General features: G+C 35.4%; 1 protein-coding gene across 1 annotated transcript in view; it reads right to left on the bottom strand.

Moving 5' to 3' along the window:
• Window positions 1-18,737, bottom strand: part of LOC136030304 (uncharacterized) — a gene marked incomplete in the record, with an annotated part of 169,050 nt that overhangs the window by 90,091 nt on the left and 60,222 nt on the right. Inside the window, 3 exon segments of the mRNA XM_065709195.1 lie at window positions 6,186-6,287; window positions 14,309-14,413; window positions 17,188-17,289. Coding sequence (XP_065565267.1) covers window positions 6,186-6,287; window positions 14,309-14,413; window positions 17,188-17,289 — 309 coding nt within the window.

Raw genomic sequence — 18,737 nt, 5'->3', positions numbered from 1 at the left:
TTTCTGATATAAAAAGCACCCTCCAAAGTTTTTACAACCATGAGGTTGAGGAAGAGGCAGTCCCCCTACTAAAAGGAATACTCACTTTGAGGTTAAATGTTACTCTTTATTTTTATAATAACAGCGTAGAATAGAAATATTCCCAGTAATCAAGAGGGATTAAATATCAGTTTCACATTTTTGATGTGTTTTTTAAAGTTTCTTTTGTACTCCCCCCATGAAAAAAAAACAGCCAAAAAATTCCTGGTTACGTCCTTGGGGATTATAAATCAATCTCTACCTGCATAATCCCCTCGTCTCCCCCTAACCACCGATTATGTATCAAACAGTTCGTGCTGTCAGTGAAGAGCGACTTTTCGTTTCGATCTGACGACTTTTTCGAGGGGTATCGAGTATTTTTTTTTGCAGTAAACTTTTATTTTTAAGATGAACCAAAATAATAGCTATCATTTTTGAATCAGTGCCAGATGGCAATTTTTTTCACTATGTATTTTTTTCTAAACACATTTTTTTTTTACTATAGGTTGTGGTCCCCACGCCTGCTGCAGTGCCTCGGGCAGTTGCCCTGGTTGTACTAATCCCCTTGAATTGTTTTGAATAGATACAATAGGAACCCATGAGCCTTTGGGAACCTTTCGCCTTCCTATTCAGCTGCCGCTGCAACAATGATTGCATTACATCACTAGATACAGAGCCATTACCAGAGTTGGTGATCCCCGGAGAATTATAACGCCCCTCCATACTCAAATATAAGCACAAAGCTGGGTCAAAGTTAAAACTGTTATATATATATATATATATATATATATATATATATATATATATATATATATATATATATATATATATATATATATATATATATATATATATTCTGGTTAAAACCATAATTTATTCTTTTTTGAAGGAGACTGGCCCTTCCTCATCCAAATCTCCCCTTCATCGTCACAGAAAAATAGGAGCAGAAAACGAGAGTTCTAGGAAAACTAGAACTCCTTCAAAAAAGAATAAATTCTGGTCCTTTTGAGGTTTAATGTTACTCTTTACTTCCATAATAGTAGCGCAAACCAGAACTATTCCCAGAAATAATAAGGGATTAGATATCAATTTGTCATTTGTTATTCGGTTTAAAGTTTGTTTTACCCCATCCCCCTCCCTGAACAAAAATCTTGATTACGGCCCTTGCAAGTTATATATCAATTTTTACCTCCTGCCTCCCCTCGTCTCTCCCTTAGAACTAATTATGTATTTATGTGAAGCTTCAATGGTCGCAGAAACCTCGGAGGGGCTCACTACATCAAAAATTGAGAGCTCTAGTGTTTTTTGTAAGTCGAAAGTGATTGGAGGCCAGTCAACAAAAATGAGTATTTTCTGGGGAGGGGGTAAACGCCTAGACCTATACCTTTGTATATGCAAGCACTGTGAAAAAAGAAGGAATTACTTTTGTTTCCTTGGTAAATTTATCGTTAATATTCAATTATTAACTAATTTAAGTTTGTATTGCAAAAAATAAAGTTTTTATATATACAAGTTTTTAAAGGGTAGGCTATGTACATATATATATATATATTTATTCATACATTTTTATATACTGTTTTAGCTGACAATGCTATTTTTTATATAGGTTGTTCCCATACGCTAATCTGATTGCTATTTGAGACCCTATCAATTTACATATCTACAGAAATAATTTCCACTGTCTTGAAATTTTCCCTATTGTCTCTACGTTGTATTTGTTTGTTATGGAAAGGCAGTGTGGTCTTCGTCGCTATTCTCTCTAAGTCCTTTATAAGTCTCAATTAGTACCTCACTTGGGCTTTCTAGAGGAGGATGGGAACTTTCCATATGTAGCACCTTTAGTAAAATGAACGAATTCTCGGAAATTTTGAGAATATATCAAAGCTAATTGACGAAATAGATATTTTCACTCAAAAAATTTGAACTTTACATGTTTTCAAGCAGTATTACTAGTAAGGACTGAAGGCAATGAATATTTAGAAAGTTATATAACCAAGAAATATCGTGTTTCTTTCTTAGTTGAAAAAGATTTGCAACAGAAAAACAAGAGCTTAGAGCTCATATGGCACTTGTGACGAGATCGGAAGAGCTAAGAGCCAAGAGCTCATATGGCATGAGCTCTAGCAAAATTCAAAGAATCGACAGATTGACTAAAAGGGACTCAACCACTCGTAAGTTAAAATACCTCATTTTTTCTAGTTTTTCCTCTTCCTTCAGCCCCCCATATGGTCGAATCGGGGAAAACGACTTTATCAATTCAATTTGTGCAGGTCCCTGGCACGCCTACCAATTTTCATCGTCCTAGCACGTTCAGAAGCACCGAACTCGCCAAAGCATTGGACCCCCCTAACTCCCTCAAAGAGAGCGTATCCAGTCCGAATACGTCAATCACGAATCTATGACATTTGCTTATTCTACCCACCAAGTTTCATCCTGATCTCTCCACTCTAAGCGGTTTCTTAGTATTCCGGTTACCCCCCTCCAAGTTCCCCCGATGTCACCAGATCTGGTCGGAATTTAAAATAAGAGCTCTGAGACACAAGTTCCTTCTAAATATCAAATTTCATTAAGATCCGGTAACCCGTTCTTAAGTTAAAAATATCTAAATTTTTCTATTTTTTTCAAATTAACACCCCCCCCCCCAGCTCCTTCAGAAAGGGCAGGTTCAGTCCGGTTATTTCAATCACGTCTCTAGGACTTTTGCTTTTTCTTCCCACCAAGTTTCATCCCGATATCTCCACTCTAAGTGTTTTCCAAGATTTCCCGTTTCCCCAACCAACTCCCCCAATATCACCAGATACGGTCGGGATTTAAAATAAGAACTTTGAGACACGAGGTCCTTCTAAATATCAAATTTCATTAAGATTCGATCACCCATTCTTAAGTTAAAGATTCCTCATTTTTTTTCAATTTTTCCTCTCCCTCCAGATCGCCGAATCGGGGAAACGACTGTTACCAAGTCAATTTGTGCAGGTCCCTGACACGCCTACCAATTTTCATCGGCCTAGCACGTCTAGAAGCACTGATCTCGCCAAAGCACTGGAAATCCCTCTAACTCCCCCAAAGAGAGCAGACCCGTTCCAACACGTATCTACAACTTGTGCTGATTCTTCCCATCAAGTTTCATCCCGATCTGTTCACTCTAAACGTTTTCCAAGATTTCCGGTTTCCAATATTTCTGTTTCCCCCTCCAACCCCTCTATGTCCCGGGGATCCAATTCAAATTAAAAATGGAGCATCTGAGACATAAGCTCTTTCTATATATCAAGCTTCATTAAGATCTGACCACCTATTCATAAGATAAAGATACCTCAATTCTCAAGTTTTCCAAGATTTCCGGTTTCCCCCTCCAAACCCCCCAAATTTCACCAGATCTGGTTGGGATTTTAAATAAGAGCTCTGAAGCACAAGATCCTTCTAAATTTCAAATTTCATTAGGATCTGATCACCTGTTCGTAAGTTACAAATAGTTGATTTTTTGTAATATTCCCAAAAAACCCCCTCCTCTCCAACTCCCCCGAAGAGAGCAGATCCGGTCCGGTTTTGTCTGTCACGTATCTTTGACTTGTGCTTATTTTTACCAAAAAGTTTCATCCTGATCTTTCCCCTCTAAGCGTTTTCCAAGATTTCCGGCACCCTCCCCCAATCCCCCAACAACACTGGACCCAATCACGATTTCAAATAAGAGATCTGAGTTACGGGGTCCTGCTAAATTTAAAATTTCATTCAGATCCGATCACTCCTTTGTAAGTTAAAATACCTCATTTTTCTAATTTTCCAGAGTTAACCCTCCCCCCAACTGCGCCAAAGAAAGCAAATCCGTTCCGGTTATGTCAATCACGTTTCTAGGACTTGTGCTTATTTTTCCCACCAAGTTTCATCCTGATCCCTCCACTCTAAGCATTTTCCAAGATTTTAGGTTTCCCCCTCCAGACCCCCAAATGTCACCAGATCCGGTCGGAATTTGAAATAAGAGCCCCGAGATACGATATCCTTCTAAATATCAAATCTCTTTAAGACCCGATTAGCCGTTCGTAAATTAAAAATACCTCATTTTTTCTAATTTTTCCGAATTAACCCTCCGCCACTCCCCTGAGATGGTCGAATCGGGGAAACGACTATTTCTAATTTAATCTGGTCTGGTCCCTGATACACCTGCTAAATTTCATCGTCCTAGCTTATCTGGAAGTGCCTAAACTAGCAAAACCAGGACAGACAGACAGACAGACCGACAGAATTTGCGATCGCTATAGGCCCCTTGGTAAATACCAAGCTCCATAAAAAGGTAGATCTTAAAACTAAGATTGGTCCTAGAAGTCATAATAAAAATAGAGGTCAATCGGGGTTCTGAAACGCGGGCTATTTTAAATAGCCCAAGGCTATATACAATACAACAGGAAACCACTATAATAAAACACTATAATAATGGTTTGTTAATTTATAATATGCAAAAAGTATCTATGATTCAGAATTTCATGTTTCCTTTCATTTTATCCATCAAAAATCATTTTTAAATAACAAAGTTATCTAACTGTTCTCATTATTTCACTAAAGGTGTGATGCTAAAAACCAGATTAAGAATAAAATATCCATTTAAAAGAACAAATTTGACAACAAAAAAGAGTTTTTTCAAGTGAGCGTAATGAGCAACTAAACGAACAGAAATTATTTCGTATATTGGAACGTTGCCTCCTCCGCATACCCCCCCAAACGCAGATTACGCTAGAAGTCTTATAGATCGTCAAAACATTTCTCCTTCTAATCCAACAGCCCTTGTGTTTGAGCAGTCGTTTGAAAGGATTTAGGACAAAAGGTCAAAACTTGTTGTAAGGAATGAGGGGTTGAGAGGGGGACAGCCCTCCTCATGTACAAAATATTTTCTGTGCATTTTAAATATTATTATGCTTCTTAGTTTCACTGAAGAGTTTTATTTTGATATGGTTTTTCCAATCATGCCTGGGCCAAACCAAGATCAAGGAAGATAATACATTCATTCATACCCCCCTCCCAATGCACACACACGTATGCCACTTTGAAATGTTATCCGAGGACTCACCTTTGTGGCGAAATTATACTTTGGTGCCACAAAACGGCTAATAACGCCACTTTACCGTATCACAATCTTTTTCGCCATTTAAAAAGGACATTATATCACAGAGCTATACTGCAGGAGCTGCCAGTTCCTCATCTTCAAAAATTTTCGGCTAGAATACGTTCAACGTATGAAGGAGGACAAATTGCGCAAGAACCGTCCTTTTCGGTCAATCATATAGGGCCAAACAAAATGCAGATCGTCCCCGAATTGGGTGGGAGGAGGTCTTGAAGGAGGATTTAGGAGTAACTATAACTTCTTGGGAGGTTGTAAAAAGGAAGGCTCTAAACAGATTCGAATGGAAGAGGAGCGTGCGCAGCTGTGTTAGCCTCAAGCGGCTTGGTGCTCCAGTGAGTTGTTAGTAGCAGTAGTTGCAATAGTGTATATATATATATATATATATATATATATATATATATATATATATATATATATATATATATATATATATATATATATATATATATAAATAGTTGGTAAAAATAGCTGGTAACTCCTATTTGTATGAGCTTTTCTAGCCCTCCACTACCCCCCCCCCAAAAAAAATCTAAATTTGTACCAACAACTTTTTGTATTTGCCATACAATAAGCCTATTTTTTATACCAAACTTGAAAGATAGCAAAAGCCCCTAAATCTGAGTTCCGCCAAACAAAACGGCTTTTTTGGTTTTATAAGTTAAAGTCTCAAAAGAATATTTTTAAATAATTTAGAAGAGTTAAAAGAAATCTTTGTAGATTCATATATACACGTACGAAGAAAAAAAAACTTTACATGGTGAGTCACAATAATACTGACAGCTTTAATTTAAATTTTTGGTCAATGAATATACAGATATATATATATATATATATATATATATATATATAGATATATATATATATATATATATATATATATATATATGATATATATATATATATATATATATGATTATATAAAAAAATGCTTCCACCTTTGGACAGATCTCATCTAATCAACTGATAACTGATCGCATCTAATGGAAATTCAAATATGGATAATACTACTAAAGGGATAAAACAAGTAAATAAAAACTGGAATAATTTCAATACTTACCAAGTCTTTAACGCTCTGACTAAGCACAAACTCTTTGGGCGAATTAAGACGTATTTGGTTAGGTGTGTACGAACGTGCAGCAACTTCACAGTAATTTTTTCTCTAAGAAAAAGAACAAATCAAAACATGCTCATGCAACACAAGTAAAACTCAAAAGATACTCCAGAGCAACCAAGTAACAAACTGTTTAACAACCGAGGGAAAGTTAGAGATTAGCCTCTATTCTACTTTTACCCTTTGTTAGATCCCACCCTTCTGGCGAAATGTCTATTATATTATGCAAGCCTTTGTAGTCCACCTGTTCGGCAACATCCCTTAAAAATATACGGACATGATGTTACAAAGATATATAAAGATTTTCGGAAGTCCGGTATAAATGAAGTTATTTACAGACAAGTCCAGGTGTAAGTGACCTCTCACGTATGGACAAGAACTGAAACTTGGGAGTAAAAATGAGAAGAAAAAAAACATTTTTTTAAAAAACTTAAAACTTAGCGACATTAAAACTTAAAACGAACAGAAATTATTCCGTATATGAAAGGGGTTCTCCCCTCTTCCATGCCCCGCTCTTTACGCTAAAGTTTGACTCTTTCTCACAACTCTACTTTTTAAAACAATAAAAAACTTCAGCTTAAAGAACGGGGCGTTGAGGAGAGGACAACCCTTTCATATACGGAATGATTTCTGTTCGTTTTAAGTTTTAATGTCGCTCCTTACTTCCAGTTAAAAAAAAAAAAAATTATATAATTTCTGGACGTTTTCGAATTAATGCATGTATTGATTTTGGCTCACCGCATATAAATAATTAAAACGAAATTTGAATTTGAATTTTTTTTTTGCTAAATACCTTTCTCACAGTTTCGATCGGACGATTTTGAAAAAAAAGTGGCGGGGGAGGAGGCCTAGTTGCCCTCCAATTCTTGGTTACTTAAAAAGGCAACTAGAACTTTTAAATTGTTTACGAACGTTTTTATTAGTAATAAATATACGTAACTTACGAATTTAACTTACGTAACAAACTTCAATATTTGTATTTTTTTATTACGTATATGAGGGAGTTCGCCCCCTCGTAAATACATCGCTCTTTACACTAAAGCTTGAATTTAGTCCCAATTCTGTAAGAATGACCCCTGAATCACAAAGGCCGCAGAATAAATATTTGAAATTACTAAAAATACTTCAGCGTAAGGAATGAGGTATTATGGAGGAGAAAAACCCCCTTATATATGTAATAATTTCTGCTCGTTTTAGGTTTTAACGCTGCTCCCTATTTCAAGTTGAAAAACTTTTTTTCTCATTGTTTTTTTTTTAATACTGCTAGAAAATCCTGCGGCCCCTTCATGGAAATTCTCTTCCCTCATGATAAATTCCTCCGTGGAAAGATCCTCCCACGTAACCTCTCCCCCGACCCCTCATTGCTAAAGTTATCCTTAAAAACTTGGCTGGACACTTCCCAATAGGTTTTAACGCTGCTCCCTATTTCAAGTTGAAAAACTTTTTTTTCTCATTGTTTTTTTTTTAATACTGCTAGAAAATCCTGCGGCCCCTTCATGGAAATTCTCTTCCCTCATGATAAATTCCTCCGTGGAAAGATCCTCCCACGTAACCTCTCCCCCGACCCCTCATTGCTAAAATTTATCCTTAAAAACTTGGCTGGACACTTCCCAATAGGTTTTAACGCTGCTCCCTATTTCAAGTTGAAAAACTTTTTTTTTCTCATTGTTTTTTTTTATACTGCTAGAAAATCCTGCGGCCCCTTCATGGAAATCTCTTCCCTCATGATAAATTCCTCCATGGAAAGATCCTCCCACGTAACCCCTTCCCCGACCCCCTCAACGCTAAAAGTTATCCTTAAAAACTTTTCTGGACACTTCCCAATAACCATTACTATATGTAAACAATGGTCAAAGCTTGTGACTTGCAACCCCTTCCCCGAGGACTGTGGGGGATTAAGTTGTCCCAAAAGACATAATTATGATATTTTTCAATTATACTGAACAAAATGGCTATCTCAAAATGTTGATCCGGTGACTTTGGGGGGAAAATGAACGTGGGAGGGGGGCCTAGGTGCCCTTGGTCACTTAAAGAGGGCACTGAAACTTTTAATTTCCGTTAGAATGAGCCCTCTCACCAAATTCTAGGACCACTGGGTCGATACGATCACCCCTGGAAAAAAAAGCAAATAAACACTCATCCGTGATCTGTCTTCTGGCAAAAAATACAATATTCCACATTTTTGTAGATAGGAGCTTGAAATTTTATACAGTAGGATTTTCTGATACGCTGAATCTGATGGTGTAATTTTCGTTAAGATTCTATTACTTTTAGGGGGGTGTTTCTCCCTATTTCCTAAAATAAGGCATCATGTACAATTTGAATCGTATTTATTTTGGCTTAATAAGGTTTGCATACAATTTTTGGCAGTCTTTAAGCTCACCAAGCAGTTCCTGATAATGATCTGTTAGGAGCGACTCGGTTCAATAGAAATAGAAACTCTAAAAACCCAAATTTATATATATTATATATATATAAATCTATATATATTATATATATATATATATATATATTATATATATATATGTATCATATATTATATATATATATGTATCATATATGAATATATATATATATATATATATATATATATATATATATATATATATATATATATATATATATATATATTTATATATATATATATATATATATATATATATATATATATATATATATATATATATATATATATATATATATATATATATATATATATAAATATATATATATATATATATATATATATATATATATATATATATATATATATATTATATATATATGTATCATATATGAATATATATATATATATATATATATATATATATTTATATATATATATATATATATATATATATATATATATATATATATATATATATATATATATATATATATATATATATATATATATATATATATATATAAGGTAAATGACATTGAAAAATAGGTTTTAGAGAAATTTCGAAAAGAGGCAGATATGATATTCCAATAAAGTGTCAACAACACGCAAAAATTTACTATTTGCGGTTATTCACTTTATTTGATAATAGCGAGACAGGCTCCAGAACGATATATGGTTTATTTAACGTTAAATAACGTCAAAATTGAAACTTAAGGTTTTCAAGAGGTTTCTAGACGAGAAAAATTTGATTTTCGTTTTTAGTGCGTACAGCATGCAACAATTCTAATCCTATGGTTTTTATGGTGACATAAAGCAATCGCAAATTCTGTCGGTCTGTCTGTCGGTCCCGGTTTTGCTACTTTAGGTACTTTTAGGTAATCTAGGACGATGAAATTGGGCAGGCGTATCAGAGACCGGACCATATTAAATTAGAAATAGTCGTTTTTCCGATTCGACCATCTGAGGGTAAGTGGGGGGGGGGGAGTTCTGGTTAATTTGGAAAAATAGAAAAAATGAAGTGTGTTTAACTTACGAACGGTTGATTAGATCTTAATGAAATTTGATTTTTGGGAGGATATTGTGTCTCAGAGCTCTTATTCTAAATCGCGACCGGATCTGGAGACGTTGGGGGGAGTTTGAGGGGGAACCTAAAACCATGGAAAACGCTTAGAATGGAGGGATCGGGATGAAACTTGGTGGGAAAAATAAGCAGAAGTCTTAGATACGTGATTGACATAATTGGAACGGATCCGCTCTATTTGGGGGAATTGGAGGGAGGGTTAATTCTGAAAAATTAGAAAAAATGATGTATTTTTAACTTACGAAGGAGTGATCGGATCTTCTCGTAACTCAGATCTCTGATTTTAAATCTCAACCGGATCCAGCATCATGGAGGGGGGACCGGAAATCTTAGAAAATACTTAAAACAGAGAGATCAGGATGAAAGTGGATGGGAAGAATAAAACAAGTCTAAGATACGTGACTGAAATACCAGGACCAGATCCGCTCTCTTTGGTGGAGTTGGGGGGGGGGGGAGTAATTCGGAAAAATGAGGTATTTGTAACTGACGAACGGGTGATCAGATCTTAATGAAATTTGATATTTAGAAGGATCTTGTACATTAAGTTTATTTTAAATTCCAACCAGATCCAGTGACACTGGGGGGAGTTGGAGGGGGAAACCGGAATTCTTGGAAAATGTGAAAATTGGGGTATTTTTATCTTACGAATAGGTGATCGGATCTTAATGAAACTTGATAATTAGAAGGATATTATTTCTCAGATGCTCCATTTTCGACTCGAATTGGATCCGGGGACATGGGGGTTGGAGGAGTGAAACAGAAATCTTGGGAAACGCTTTGAGTAGAGAGATCGGGTTGAAACTTGATGAGAAGAATAAGCAAAAGTTCTAGATACGCGATTGACATAATTGGAACGGATCCGTTCTCTTTGGAGGAGCTGGTGTTAATTTGGAAAAATTAGAAAAAATGAGGTATTTTTAACTTAAGAACGGGTGACCGGATCTTAATGAAATTTGATATGTAGAAGGAATTCATATATCAGAGCTCTTATTTCAAATCTCGACCAGATCTGTTAACATTGGGGGGAGTTGGAGGGGGAAATCGGAAATCTTGGAAAACGCTTAGAGGAATCGGGATGAAGCTTGGTCGTAGATATAATTGTCGTAGATATATGATTGACGTAACTGTACTGGATTCGCTCTCTTTGGGGGAGTTAGGGGGAGGGGTTCAGTGCTTTGGCGAGTTTGGTGCTTCTGGACGTGCTAGGGTGATGAAAATTGGTAGGCGTGTCAGGGAGCTTCAGAAATTGACTTGATAAAGTCGTTTTCCCAGATTTAACCGTCTAGGGGGCTAAAGGGAGAGGAAAAATTAGAAAAAATTGAGGTATATGTAACTTAGGAGTGGGTGATCGGATCTTAATGAATTTTGACATTTAGAAGGACATCGTGACTCAGAGCTCTTATTTTAAATCCCGACCGGCATTAAGCCTCTGATTTTCCTTTTAAATCAATCTTTTCATTCTTAGAATTTTGTTAGAGCTCATACCATATGAGCTCTTGGCTCTTAGCTCTTCTGGCCTCGTCACAAGTGCCATATGAGCTCTTGGCTCTTGTTCATTTTACTGCGATAAGAGCTAAAGAGGTTGTCAAAAAAACAATACGCTTTAAGTAAACGTTAAATAGCGTTAAAAAGATACTTTTAAGGGTTTTCAAAAGAAACATAAGTAATTTTCAAGTTAAGTGCCCACAATATGTTAAGTAAACACAAAAACTTATACTTTAGGTAATCGTTGAAAAGTGTGAAAAAGGATTTTCAAAACAATGCAAACTTATTAATAAAAAAGGTTCTGCCAAGCAAAATGACACAAAAATCTTGGGAATTTCTAGAATTAAACAGTTTGTGGTAATGACCCTAAGTATAGTGCGATCCTTGCCAACGAGAGTCGAAACCCTGACAATTAAAAATCAAAAGAATCTGTTTCTCATGTTGATTCAAAACATAAAGAGTTTAAGTATCAACCGTTATTTCAAAGGTTAACTGTCACCAATCAAAAGTTATTAGCACAAGAACATTTGTATAATTTTAGGAGATCGATGAAATTTGATTAATTTTTCTTTGCAGTTCTATGTTACAACAACGGCACGTAAAAATCTTTGGAAATTGGAAAGAATCAAACAATTCTTGGAAAGAAACTGTTCGTAAAGAGCTATCATTGCCAAATAAACCGAAACTTAAAAGTGCGAAAATTGATTACATCACACTAAATTTATTTTTTCAATTTGATTCCGAATTTGTAATTCATTAACTTTAAATGTTATTTTTCAGAATTTATTGGCAAACGAAAATTTCAAAAAACTTGAAAAAAGCACAAAAAGATGGATATTAGGAAAATTCCATGGCCCAGAGACTGGGGCTACTAAACAAGATTGAACGTAAATGCAATTTCCCTAAAATACCATATATGCATTTATGAGGTACATTTTCAAACTGTTCGTGATAACGAATTGTAAGTAAGAAGCGACTCGGCACAATAGTAACGGAAACTAAAAACAAAATTTTGATACCAATTGATACATCAAAAGATTGGGATTTTTATGCTGATTCCAAAAATGTAAATTTCTTAAGTTGAGTCTTACCCATCAAAACCTACAAGCCTAAAAAATTTAACCTGCTTTTTCTTAAAAAAAAAAGGGAAAACACCCCCAAAACCTAAAAGAATCTTAACGAAAATCACATCATTCGGTTCAGCAAATTGGATAACCCTATTGTAGTGCTTTCAAGCACTGTCTAAAAAAGGTGAAATTTTGAATTTTTTGCCAGAAGAAAGATCACAGATGAAGGTTTATTAATTTTATTTTATTTTTTTTTGCTTTTTTTCCGCAGGGTCGACCATATCAAACCAAAGGTCCTAGAAGATCGGGAGAGGGCTCATTTGAACGAAAATTAAAAGTGGTGCACTTTTTAAGTAACCATAAATATTAGAGGGCAACTAGCCCCCCTTATACACTCCTTTTTCCCCAGTCATCCAAAAAAATTTGAGATAGCCATTGTGTTCAGCATAGTTGAAATTCTTGTGATTCGTCTTACTTTCTCTTTGGTGAAATAATTTTACATGTCGAGATGTTCCGGGAATAATTTCAGCAGGGTTGGAATCGTCTGGGGAATTTTTCCGTGGGGGGGGGGTTCCATGGAACAATTTCTTTAAGGAGGAATTTTCCACGGGAAAAATTTTCCACTGGGAGAGGGACGGGCTCTGAGAAAATTTTTTGACGGAGGGGGAATTTTCTGGCAAGATTTGAAAAATGATTAGAAATTAAATGCAAGTCTTTTTCGAATTAAACTAAGAAGAATTTTGCTCGTGTAATTGTCCGTAGAAATTTTTTCGAGAATTCTCAGCGAGGATAGAATTGTCCGGGGAGGAATTTCTCGCGGGTAGGAATTGACTTCGGAGGGGGAGGCAGATTTCCCTTCATTATTTGAATCTGAAACTAAATAAAAAACTAAGTTTTTTCAACTGAAAGTAAGGAGCAAAATTAAAACTTAAAACGAACAGAAATTATTCTGTATATGAAGAGGGGTTACTTCCTCCTCGATACTTCACTCTTTACGCTAAAGTTTGACTTGTTGTACCAATTCTTTAAGAAAGACTCCTGAAACCCAAGGGCCCAAGGGCGCTTCTTATTTCATTGGAATAAGAAGCTGTTTTAAAGTGCTAAAAAACTTTAACGTAAAGAGCGAAGGATTGAGGCTGGGGTAGTCTCCCTCATATACGGAATAATTCCTCTTCGTTTTAAGTTTTAATGTTGCTCCTTACTTTTAGTTGAAAAAAATAATAATTATGAATCTTTTAAGGATGTTCAGTTCTTTTAAGGATCTGATACTGTCCCCCTTGATTTCAAACGCCAAATGTATTTCGAAATATTTTATTTTCCCCTGTCTTTAAAAATTAAAACAATTTCTATTGTTTTTTAGTCCCTCTCCATCCAGTGGGAGGGAGAGGGGCTCCCTCCAAGCCCTCTTTACATTCTTTTACGGAGGCCCATATATAAACATAAAGCATGTTGAAAAGTTAAGTTGGTTAGGTCATGCTTTACTGAAGAAGGATAATAGGCTGCAAAACCCTGCCTTTCGTCAATCCAACTGAGACCAAACGAAAAGCACGATGTCCTCAAGTGGGATGAAAGGGGGTCATAAAAAATATTTAAAGAATGTATGAGTTCCATGGGAGGGACTAAAGAGTTGAGCTTCGAACTAAGTAGGGGGTGGGAAAGCATGCATCTCTGTGTTTGCGTCAGTCGCCTTGGTGCTGTGCTGTGATGGGTTATCAGTTACGGTGTGGCTGCTTTTGTTGAACTTTAACTGGCGAACAAAATATTCTAAGGTAATATTGTATAACTAGACATAATCAAGGTCAGGCGGAGGAGCCCTTCCAAGATTTCAACAATTGGATTTCCAACTTCTCGCAAATATTTTCGCAATATCTTTTCGACAGTGTTTTTGCAAATCGTCATCGAAAAGATTCTTTGTGCATCCTAGGAGCTCAGGTTTTAGCCGAGATTGCATTTCGTAGCTCAAGATAAACCCGTGAATGAAAAAGCTTGAACGTGAATGACAACTAAGAGAAAGACCCCTATATCTTACCAAAATTTTAACATCGACTCCATATTTTCTGACTTCTACCCATGGGTCCAAAGAAGCTCTAAAAGTATTGTCAGGCAAGCTTACCGCTCGTGCATATGTGTTATTCTACAAAGCAAGGTTGAAATACAAGCATTAGTACAGCAACATCAAAAACTTAAATATCAAACCATACTATAAGAAGATCCTGAAAGGGTTCCACATGCACGATAATATTTCTAAAAGAAATCACTACATTAGAAACCTTAACCAGAAAGACACACAGGCCAAAATATTATAAGCACAAATAACAATAAAAAAAAAAGTCAGAAATAGAAAATAAAACTACACAAACTAGTCAAAATTTTACCGGTCCCACATAGATTTTGACAAAAAAAGAAACAGACGAGACTAACATATTCACTTCATTTAAATCGTATATGTTAAATAAAATGTAAAATTTAGTTGAAAAATTCAAATGTAAAATTTACAAGTGTGTTAGCTTACTCTGTTTAATTGCTGGTAAATTCTATCAGAACCAGTCCTAGAGCCTGGCTAAGCATTGGATATAATTTAGATCAACTTTACGTAGTCAAGTATATTAGGTTAATTTGCTTCATTCTTGTTAAATCTTGACAGGGTCAGTCATAATTATGACAAAATTCTGGACTTAAATTTGGATTTATGGCTTTTCTAAAAGCAATAGAAATCATTTAAAATAGCGACTGCAATAGATATGAGATCGAATAAATCTGAAATAAACCTAAAATAAACTGTTTTACTGATGTATATCATGATAGCTTGTCACTGAATCCAGAGGATTCGAGTTGTTATGGAGTTGCGAGGCAGTTGCTACCTAGAGACCTCGTTTAAGCTCCAGACCCGATTTTGTTATTAAGATTTTCGTTTGAACTCTCTAAGAGTTTCAAGCATAGACAATTTTTACGATCATTGTGGTTATGTTTCTATCATCTTTTATGTTTCGTGCCTTGTTGCCCATCAAACATAACTACCTGCCACCAAATTTGGCTTAATTCAATCTTTGTGTAAGCACAAGCGCCATTAAGTTTTATGACTACGAGAGATTGTGCAAATAAAACCGATTCTATTCTATTCTTCTTGGAATTTTCCTAGTTCTCCCCTTTTCGGGCTGCCATGAGAAAAGTTTACCTCCCCAGGGTTTATGTTTTTTACACCAATGATTGGAGTATCATAAAACATAAAATTTTGTTTCCAAAAATTGAAAAGGAAAGTGCTAGACTTAATATTATTCTTGAAGTGAAAAGAAAACTCCTTCAATTCACTGACTTTCATATTCTAATTGTTCCTCAAAAAAGTACTATTTTAGTCCCTAATTTCTAAACGTGTTACCTGGATTGTGATTAATTATCCCTAATCAATTTCAGATAGATTCATCAATTTTTACTTTATAAAAAAAACAAGCTTAAAGGTGATAAATTTGACATTTTTAACTGATTCTTCAACCAGACTAAATTGAGAATTCCAATTGTCCAATGCTTTCCACAAAATTCTATGAAAAATGATTAAATAATCTGTACCAAAAAATAGAAAGGTTTCTTTTAATTTAAACCAATTAAAGTCAGTTGTATCTGAGGAAATTTAAAGTTCTAGTAAAATACTTATTTTTTCATAGTTCAATGTGGCAACACTGATGAAAATATGACACTGCCCAAATAATTAACAAATTTGATACTACCTAAAAAAAAATCTTAGACAGTCGTGGCTTTGGTACGACTGTAAATTAAACTGGACAGTAGAGGCCTAGGACAGCTCCGGGAAAAAAAAACTTTATTTGAACTCCTTGATACTTTAAAGGAATGCATGAAGTTTTAGTTTCCCTAAAGCTCAAATGCACCTCTAACCTTTTTGGAGCTTAGAGTGATGTGGAAGATTTTACTGTTATTTCTTCTAATTTCTGGTCGTTTAAGTTGCACTTCATCACCAGTGTATTTAGCTTTGATTTCTTATTCATAGTATATCCTGTTTTATGCATGTTTTTTTTTTACTCTTTAGATAGTCAATGGTTATGGTTCATTGAAAACGTTTTTGCCCCCTACTTCCGTGACTACCGTTCCTGGTTGGCAATCTAGCACCTTACAGTTTTTTTACTCCCCCGGTCCAGATTTTCCCGCGTTTTATGGAAGGTATTAGTGATATTTTCCTGGTTTGCCTGACGACCTTGCACCATACAATTCCTTAGCTAAACAGTTCGGCTTAAAAAGACTTTTTTCTCTCTTTCGACCGTGATAAAAATCGCTATCAGAGACTTTTCTAGGTTTTATGCCATTTCCGGAGATATTTCTCGGCTTTAATGGCAACCCTACCCCATACAGTTCCTTAACAAACCAATATGACCACCAAGGAACAATTCAATGACCTTTCACAGCTTATATCATGTTTCGGGGATAGTTTCTTGGCTTTGCTAGCAGCCAGAAAGTCTCTGCACTCTTCCTTCGGGGCAATTCAGTAACTTTTTTTTTTACCGCTTATGTCATGTTTTGGTGATAGCTTCTTGGCATCACGTAGAGCATTTAAACGGCTAATATTAAAAACCTTGTCAGATTTTTGTAAAGAACAAAGCCCCACCGCCATCTAGTCTTTTAACTCAAATAATTGTTAATTTGACATGGGTAAATCCCACCACGTAATTTAAAGTATTCTAAATAAAAATATAGGAAAACTAATCCTTGATGTTCAACAAATATTCAAACAAAAAATTGTGTATTTTAAATCCCAATGAATCCACTAAGATTTCAGGACGGGGGGGGGGTCGCTAACAAAAAATGAATGTGAATAAGTAGTCTCTCGGGGTCAAAACCTAGCCAGATCCATTACATGCCAGTACCTTCCAAAAACGAATAATTTCCAACTTGAGTACTTACAAGTTCTTTCACAGATGGCAATGATGTAGTATCACTTGAAGCTGGTGCTGCAGGTAGCTTTGAGCTATCAATGCGTTCTACGAGTCCATTAGTCAATCCATGCTACAAAAAGACAGCGAACATAACATGCACAAAAAATGTCATGCAAATCGCTACTAGCACAGTTATTATTCAAATTAATAAAAATAGTCAATCACGCACATGTCTAGAAAGAAACCTACAGAGTAGACTATATGAGTAGAAACCTACAGAGTAGATAGAAAATAGTCTTGTGAAATAAGATATAACCCACATATAAGGTTGAAAAAGATTCGTCGCAACTTTGTTGTTAATCAATTGCTGTTTCCCAGCCAACCAATCAGATCTCCTAGCACTTATGTTAGTGCAAATCTCCTAGCACTTCTGCTGGTGTAAAAGAGCATTCTAATAACCATAAGATAATATCACAAGGATATTATAGTAAAAGACTTGTCGAAATCTTTCTTTTACAGCACGGACGCTTTTTTTTTTCATTAAATTGGCCGATTTTTGCTGTTCTTACGAATTTAGTTGTATACCAGAGGTGAAAGTGATGCAGTTTAAGGGGCCTAATTAATCCGTATCCTTTAAGTTGTTATAGGCCAGCAACTTAAAGTTATAAAAAATAATAAAAACAATGAAATTTAATAATAACAAAATAATGGGTAAAAAAAAAGTTTTAGCCCCCATTAGCCTGTAAAATCCGTGACTCTCAATGAAACTTGAAACTTTCAACACAGAAAAGCCCTTGAGCAATATAATATTCCCAAACAGCTTTTTAAGTCGCACCACCTTTGCACTATCGCTTATCGAAGTTGCAATAAAACCTCAGAAATGGACTGAATAAGACGACGCAAGAATTATACTGCACCAGCGATTAATGAAAACTGGATATTGCAACCTTACTTCTAACAAATCATCACCAGCATCGTCGAATGGTCAGTCACCAGGGAAACGATCAGAAAAAGGAAAAGAAATGTAAATTTAAAATATGGGAACAAAACTTGATGGTAATAGACTAGTATGATTAAATACAAGATATTATTTGCTCCCACTATTTCTAATTTTCCGCGGTCTCCCCAAATTGCCCGACAAGTAACTTGGGTTCACTAAAACTTTCCCAAACCTTAACGATTTTTATTATTTTTAAACACGATAATTTCTGGGGAGATTTTGGGGAATCTTCCATTGGGAAACTCGAAACAGTGGAAGTACTGATTACAAGTAACATCCTCTAATGTCTAGGTGTTGAAATTCTCAAATCGTGAGCAAACGAATTTCATTAAAAAAGAGAAGTAGTTTAGGTCTAGCACAAAGGGACCGCCATCAGGAACTAACTATGGAAAAGTGTATAGACGTGACAATTGGCAAAAATACTTCCCAAAAATATTAAAAATGAAGTCATAAGACATTGCATTGTCTATTTAAGAGTTTCAGAAGTTTGGCTGTCATATTTTTACACTTTCGTTTGGCTAGTTCCAGATGACGGTCCCTAGGGATACTAAGTGCCCCGAATGAGTGCCCTTGATTCA

Source organism: Artemia franciscana, chromosome 1 (assembly GCF_032884065.1).
Source record: "Artemia franciscana chromosome 1, ASM3288406v1, whole genome shotgun sequence".
Classification (NCBI taxonomy): Eukaryota; Metazoa; Arthropoda; class Branchiopoda; order Anostraca; family Artemiidae; genus Artemia; species Artemia franciscana.
This window is presented reverse-complemented; position numbering and strand designations above follow the sequence as displayed.